At 59.3% G+C, this 7,866-nt stretch overlaps 1 protein-coding gene across 1 annotated transcript; it reads right to left on the reverse strand.

Moving 5' to 3' along the window:
- Positions 1-1,040: 1,040 nt before the first annotated feature.
- ABHD16B (abhydrolase domain containing 16B) lies at positions 1,041-3,248 on the reverse strand. Its single transcript, XM_055264966.2, has one exon. The coding sequence runs from the start codon at positions 3,246-3,248 to the stop codon at positions 1,839-1,841; it is 1,410 nt and encodes a 469-aa protein (XP_055120941.2). The 3' UTR covers positions 1,041-1,838.
- Between the last annotated feature and the right edge of the window lie 4,618 nt (positions 3,249-7,866).

Raw genomic sequence — 7,866 nt, forward strand, 5'->3', positions numbered from 1 at the left:
CGGGTCAGCCTCCCCCTGTAAGTCCTGTATTTATATTCTTTTTTTAGTTGGTCCTTGTTTTTCTTTTTTTTTTTTTTAGACGAAGTTTCACTCTTGTTGCCCCGGCTGGAGTGCAATGGCGCGATCTCAGCTCATTCCAATCTCTACCCTCCAGGTTCAAGCGATTCTCCTGCCTCAGCCTCCCGAATAGCTGGGATTACAGGCGCGCGCCAACACGTCTGGCTAATTTTCGTATTTTTAGTAGAGAAGGGGGTTTCGCCACGTTGGCCAGGCTGGTCTCGAACTCCTGACCTTAGGTGATCCACTCGCCTCGGCCTCCTAAAGTGCTGGGATTACAGGCGTGAGCCACCGCCCGTCACGCCTGGCTAGTTTGTCCTTTTTATGGGAACTTTGTATTGTATGCGAGTTACGCTGAAAAAGATCGCGATTCGTCCCCTCGCCCTGCAGGCGCCGCTGCCGCCTCGCGTCGGGCGTGGACTGTGCGGCTGGGGCCTGCGCGTGTGCACCCCGAGGTTGTCTCACTTCCTGTTCAGGGCGACCAGTGCTGCGCCCTCCCCACTCCACAGATGAGGAAGCTGAGGTTAAAGTCACTTGCCCCAGGTCACTCCGCAAGTTGAAGCGCAACCAGGATACTCTGGAACACCAGGCAACTGGCCCCACGAAAACAAGTCCCACAACTTCCCTTCTTTGGCTCCTACTTGCTCCCGGAAGAAAAGCCTTAAACAGTATTCAAGCCCTTTAGGATCTGATGTCCTAGGACTCCACTCTGGGCTTCCAGCCTGGGGTGGTACTGGTCCCTAGGCATGGAAGCTCCTCCCACTGCCCCTTCCTTCACCCGGCCACCTCCTCCCACAGGTGTCTTCCTGGTACTCTTGCACAGGCCCGAGTCCCTTACCACCACGGCCTTATCCTGCTCTGGTGCTCTCAGTAATGTTTCCTCCATTTGCTGCCTTTCATTCTTTCCAGAGATTCTTGCTCAACCCAACCAGGCCAGCCCAGGGACTAGGGACATGTAGGGACAATAGTCCCTGCTTCAGACAGTTCAGGGCAGACCACAGAGATGTGACATTACAGACCGTTGTGAGCAGAGGCCTTGTCTCATTCTGTGTTGCATCCCTAAGCCAGGAACAAAGTCCAGCCCAGGCCTGGTTCCAGGGGACACGCAGTAGTGTTCTCTGGCCTGTGCACGTGTATCTGTAGCATCACATGCCACCGTGTGAGTCTGCAATCTGCCTGTGAATGCCCTGGTGTAGAAGCCAGGAGTTTGGAGGTGGGAGGGAGCCCTACAGAATAATAGCCAGTGTGAACTCTTGGGAATGTCCAGCCACTAAGACCTGCCCACAGCCCTGCGATGCCAATGTCCTCCTTTTCACGGGAGCAGCTTGCACAGACTTTCAGCGCACAGCTGGCATCGTTTTCCCAGGAGCCATCCTGTAACCCAGGCCAGGTGAAGGGCTCCCCCCTAGGACCCCACAGCCCCTGTTCCCATCATCCTTCTGTGGTGATCAAGGCACCCATTACACAGCATTGCCATAAACCGGGTCAGGTTAACCTTTCATTCCCTTAGGAGCTGGGTGGGGGCAGCCAAAAGTATTTGTAGGAGGAAGACAGAAAGGAAGAACGGGAGGAGGGTCAGAATGCCCCTGTGAAGGAAGGAGAGCACCAAGTCCCCATGTTCTGCCTACCCACCTACCCTCCCCCAGGCAGCAGATCAGGAGCACCCCAGCCCCCCCCCCACCGTCGGTGCCGGCCCCCCGCAGTGGTTGGGGGTATGGGGAGGTGAACCAAGGAGGCCACGGAGGTGTTCAAGTGCGTGATCCCCCACTGGGTCATATAGGTTACAGCCCCCAGGGCAACTGAAACTCCTCAGGCTCCAGAGGGCTGAAGTGAGTCGCCTCCACGTTCTTGAGGTGCTTCCGAGCCAAGAACAGTGCGAGCCACCGGCGCCGCCGCGAGCTCAGGCCCTGGCCCACCAGCCATGGGAAGGCGGGTCCGTGTGGCCCCTGGGCCTCCTCGCCCTCCAGCTCTTCTTCGCAGCGTGCACGGTAGGAGCGCAGCAGCGCCAGGCACCAGTCCTCGTCCACGCGGTAGCGTGCATAGAAGGCGGCCTCCTGCGCCAAGCTGCCAGCGCGCAGCCAGCGGGTGACGACGGCGCGGCCTTCTCCCGCCATCACGACGGGGTAGCGGTGCTCCAGCAGGCGCAGCAGCAGCTCATTGCCCCGGTTGCCCTCCACGTCGCCGGGTGACAGGGGGCGCAGGCGGCCCGAGGTGCTGACCACATCGTCTTGCGTGCGTCGGAGCAGCAGCACTGGCCCCGGGTAGCAGCACAGCTGCTCGGCCACGTTGAGGTTGAGGTGCTCGCGCACGGTGCGCACCACCAGCCCCTTCCAACTGTGGGGCATGACCTTCAGCGCCAGCGGCACGAGGTCGTCGAAGGTGGCGTCCAGCACCAGTGCACCCAGCTCCGGGTAGGTCATGGTGGCCCAGGTGGCCGTGAAGCCGCCAACAGACCAGCCGTAGACCACCAGCTGCGCGGGCGAGAAGTGCAGGCGGTGCAGTGCGTACTTGACCACCACGTCCATGGCGTTGGCGTCGTGCTGAGGGAAGGGCACGCCAGTGCTGCCGCCGAAGCCGGGGTGGTTCCAGCCCAGCACGGAGTAGCCGGCCTCGAGCGGTGCAGACAGACAGCCCATCTCATAGAAGCCCGCGTTGCCTTCGCAGCAGATGACGAGGCGCAGCCCGTGCCCGTGGCTGCCCGGGTGCTGGCGGCGGTCCATGAACATGGTGTCGATCTCGTTGCCGTCACAGGCCACCAGCTTGGCGCGCCGGCCGTGGTAGCGCTCCACGAGGCGCTCTTGGCCCTGCTGCAGCAGCGGCAGCAGCACGCGCGTCATCAGGGACACGGAGCCAGGGTAGAGGAGCCAGCGGCCCAGCGAGTGGGCCAGCGCGTAGCTAGCGAGCTGGCCGGGCAGCTCGCGGAGCTGCTGCAAGAGGCACTGCGCCTGGCTGCGCGCCCCACGTGGAGGCCGCCCCAGCGCGTCCCCGCCCAGCGCCTCGTCCCGCAGCAGCCACACCCCCGCCGCGGCTGCAGCGCAGGTCAGCGCCCGGTGGCTACTGCTCCCGCCCACGGTGCGCACGTCATCCCAGCGGAAGGCCACGGGCCAGCCGCGGAATGTGTAGGTGTAGCTGGCGGTCAGGTAGATCTTGAACACGTGCACCAGCGCCTTCACGAAGCAGACGACGCACATGAGCGGTGGCCCCAACGCCCAGCCGCTGGGCCAGGGTCGTCGCGAGAGGCACAGGGCAGTCTTAGGGGATACCGGCTCCCAGACAGGCCCTGATGGCCTTTGTGACCTAGCCTTCCAGGGCCGAGGGAAGGCTGCATCCTGTTGCTAGGTGATGGGTGCACAAAGTTCCCAGAGATGATGAACCCACGGTTCTGCCCGTCCCCCGCCTTCGCCAAGACCCCACCAGCCAAACGCTCCCAGGCCCAGCTTTCCCACCCATGATTTGAGCAGCTACTGTCTCCCTCTTTCTTCCTTATTTATTAAATCGAGATGAGGTCTCGCTATGCTGCCCAGGCTGGTCTGGAACTCCTGGGCTTAAGCGATCCTCCCGCGTCCACCTCCCACAGTGTTGGGATTACAGGTGTGAGTCTCTGCACCCCGCCTCCCTCTTCCTTAAACTTCAGATGGACAACCCCACAGGCCAGAAAGGGACAGCAAGGCCTCCTCCGCCTGTACCAGGCTTGCTGGGGGTCCTGCCCCCATCCCTTCAGGGTCTGCTGGTTTAAACCTCATCTCCCCAGGACGGCCAGGGTCAGAGACAGGGCGGCTGCTGCACGAAAAAGGCGGTATTTGCTCTCGGCCTGGCCCCTCCCCTCCACACTTTCCTTCTTCAGTGCTGACCAGAAACAAGCCCTCTCCTTTTCTGGATCCTCTTTTCACTGGCTGCCAGCAACAGCCGTGACCTTCTCGGGCGGGTCCTGCCTGGCTGGGGTTCCTCTTTCTCACTCCCGGGTTGAGCCCCCACTCCCAGGCTGCGCCTCCCTCTTTTCTGGAGAGGTATGGCATGTTCCCCTTTTCCTCCTGCCCTGGAAATGGCCAGCCCACCTGAGGGCAGGGTCGGAGGCCGCCCGCCGGGGGGGGGCCAGGGAAGGGGGCAGCTCCGGGAACTCAACAGCTCCCCAGACCAGAGGCAGACATGCTACAATCAGGGAGTTTGGCAAATCCAGCCAGAGCCTCTGAGCCCAGGTGCTAGGCCTGCCTGAGACCCCAGCCTTCTGGGGAAGGGGTAGTTTCAGGCTGAAGCACCCCTCTCTGCTCTCCTGCTTAGTGTCTGGGTTAGAGGCACTACCTGACCCAAACGGGCCCCACCCCTAGTTGGGGAGTCAGCTGCTGCCTTTAGGGGTTGGGGGACAGAAGACAGGGACCATTAACAAAGGAAGCGATTTGGGGGGCTATTACCCCCATTCTAGGTTGCCAGATAAAATACAGAATAATATGCCAGTTAAATTGGAATTACAAATAAACAAATACTTCTTGGGTATAAGTATGTTCCAACTACTGCTTGAGACATTATTTTAAAATTGTTTATCTGAGGCCGGGCGCGGTGGCCCACGCTTGTAATCCCAGCACTTTGGGAGGCCAAGGCGGGCGGATCACGAGGTCAGGAGATCGAGACCACGGTGAAACCCCGTCTCTATTAAAAATACAAAAAATTAGCCGGGCGTGGTGGCGGGCGCCTGTAGTCCCAGCTACTCGGAGAGGCTGAGGCAGGAGAATGGCATGAACCTGGGAGGCGGAGCTTGCAGTGAGCCGAGATTGCGCCACTGCACTCCAACCTGGGCGACAGAGCGAGACTCCATCTCAAAAAAAATAAAAATAAAAATAAAAATAAAAATAAAATAAAATAAAATAAAATTGTTTATCTGAAATTCAAATTTAACTGGATATCCTGTTTTTATCGTTTGTTTGTTTGTTTGTTTTTGAGACGGAGTCTCACTCTTGTCGCCCAGGCTGGAGTGCAATGGTGCAATCTCAGCTCACTGCAACCTCTGCCTCCCGGGTGTTCAAGCAATTCTCCTGCCTCAGCCTCCCAAGTAGCTGGGATTACAGGTGCCCGCCACCACACCCGGCTAACTTTTTGTACTTTTAGTAGAGACGGGGTTTCACCATGTTGGTCAGGCTGGCCTCTAACTCCTGACCTCAGGTGATCCACTCGCCTTGGCCTCCCAAAGTGCTGGGATTACAGGCATGAGCCACCGCGCCGGGTCTAGATATACCCTGTTTTTAAATTTGTTTTTGTTTTGCTAAATCTGGCAGTCCTTCCCCCAGGCACACACACAGTTGAGATCCAAATTTTCCTGGTTATCCAGCTTTGATCTCAGATTGGCTACTGTGCTCATTGGTCAAGGCCTGAGAACAAAGAGGGTGTCTCAGGGTCCACTGGTGCACCTGTCACACCATCCTTTCCACTGGGTCCTGGGCAGCAACAGGAGCCCTGCGCCAGGAGAAAACCCACAGGGTACTGCCCCTGGGGCCAAGGGATGGGCAAGGCTTCCCCTGGGGATTGGTGGTTCTGGTCCTGCTCAAGTGTCCACCCCTAACCCTGTGGGGAAAGGAGCCTGGCGTGGATAGAGGTGGGGATGGAAACTTCTGCAGAGGGTGGGAGATGATTCCTTTCCCAGGAGCCTCTTTCTTAAACTCAGTGGCTGCTTACTCTAGGCGGGTTGGGGCTGTGGGCCCAAAGGCTCCCGGCCCATTTTGTGTGAGACCACAGGAGTGAACCCAGCAACAGAGCTGAGGATCTGACAGGGGGGTCCCTGCCGCCTCAGTTCAGATCCTGGCAGCGGCAGGAGTCCTGGAGGACTGTCCACGCAGGATGTTGGATGCCCTAAACTTTATTTTGATTCCCCTGAACAGATAGATCCTGCTTGGAGGAGCCTCGTCCTCCTGGGGGCAGTCTCCCAGCTTGATCTGCTCTGGGACTTGTTTGGAAATGGAGGCTTTTCTTTAGCCAGGCCCACCTGCCCTTAGCTTCCCCCACAACAACCCACCCACACACACACACAGAGCAGGAAGTTCTTGAGAGGAGGAGGGGAGAGCCTGGGACCGGATTCTGAGGGGCAGAGGTCAGCGGGCTGGAGCCGCTGGCCCCCAGGGGTTCCATGCCTCATCCTGTGTCTGGCCCAGCCCCGACCCCACCAGCCCACGGGAGTACAAGTGCCCCAGAACCCCCAGCTCTGTTGAGACAGGAAAGCATGTGACAGGAAGGGAGATGTCCCCTCTCCAGAAGAGCCCTCAGACTGGACCAGCTGCAGCAGCCATGACCTCTCAGGGAAGTGTCCACAAGGTGGAGGTGGGGGCTGTGTCCCTGCTGATCTGTTTGTGGAGGCAACCCCGCCCGCACCCTGGTGCCCTCCAGGCCGACATCCGAGCTTGCACCCCACCCCCACAGGGCCTGCCAGTCTCTGAGCCCTCCACCCCTTGGTTCCCACCCTCCTGCACTGGGGCAGGGCTCTCCCCCTGGCCAGTTCTGCTAACCCTCCCTGGAGGCCCCCTGGCCAGTTCTGCTAACCCTCCCTGGAGGCCCCCGGCCAGTTCTGCTAACCTTCCCTGGAGGCCCCCTGGCCAGTTCTGCTAACCCTCCTGCACTGAACCCTCCCTGAAGGCCCTTGATTTATGCCAGTGGAGCCTGTAGAGCCAACCTTGGAGAAGGAAGGAGAGGAGAGAGAGAAAACCAGTCCCAGAGGCCGGAGGGGCAGGAACCAGGATCAGAGCCCCTGGCAGAGGGCATCCATCAGGGAGTGAGCCGACCCCAGCAGCCCTGGACTCAGGGAGCAGTACCCAGGCCTTGGGAAAACTGAAGCTACCCTGGTGGGTGCGGGAGCTGAGTCTGCACAAACGCCTCTGCTCAGGAAATGGGGTGCAGGGAAGGTGGGGGTGGCTTGGAGCCCAAGGACAGGAGGGGATGCTTCCTGGAGGATGCAGGGTCAGGAGAAGGGGCGGAAATGGCCAAGACAGCTGCTGAACATCTGGAGTCACAGAGAATTAATTACTCAGAGCCCTCAAGGACGGTGGGGTTGGTGGGGGAGTGACGCCTTCTCCGTCCTGGCTCCCTGCAGGGCCTGTGCTCTGGGCCTCTCTCCTGCCCAGGATGAAGGACGCCGGTGAGCAGCCCTCCCCAGAGTACCCCCCAGCACCCATCCCAGTACACACCCCTGGGGGCCATGCTGTGTATATGTGGAGGGCTCACCGTCCTCGCTGCCTACAAGCACTGCCACTGGAGCCTCCGGCACCCCCACGCTGGCATTTAGCTCCTCTCCAGGCCCGTTCCCCGTCTCCTGTGGGAATGAGCCAGGGTCTCTGCAGAATCCTTGACACAGTGCCCTGCACTGTCGGGAGGAAGTGGGGACAGCTCCCCACATCAAGGTAAAGTCTGGGTTGGGGTCAAGAGTCCTGCAGAGGCCAGGCATGGTGGGTCGAGCCTACAGTTCCAACCACTTGGGTGACTGAAGCGGGAGGATTGCTTGAGGCCAGGAGTTCAAGGCTGCAGTGAGCTATGATCGCACTGCTGCACCAAAAGAAAAAAAAAGTCCTGCTGGCCTGTGTGATGTAGGCTGAATTATTCTGGGGCGGTCTGCACCATTTCTGCAGACTCCAGTGCAGAAATGGTACATCGTCCCCTGGGCCCCACACACACTGTGAAGGGCATGTTCAAGGCCCAGGCTCACCTGGCTTGGAAGACCCTAGAGCAGGGTCCTTTCTCCCACTGCAATAACCAGTTTTTGATATAAGTGCTGATTTTTGTTATTCGAAATGTAACGTTCTCATCATATGCAGTGACACAGGGATGTTAGGCGAT

Source organism: Symphalangus syndactylus, chromosome 24 (assembly GCF_028878055.3).
Source record: "Symphalangus syndactylus isolate Jambi chromosome 24, NHGRI_mSymSyn1-v2.1_pri, whole genome shotgun sequence".
Taxonomy (NCBI): Eukaryota; Metazoa; Chordata; class Mammalia; order Primates; family Hylobatidae; genus Symphalangus; species Symphalangus syndactylus.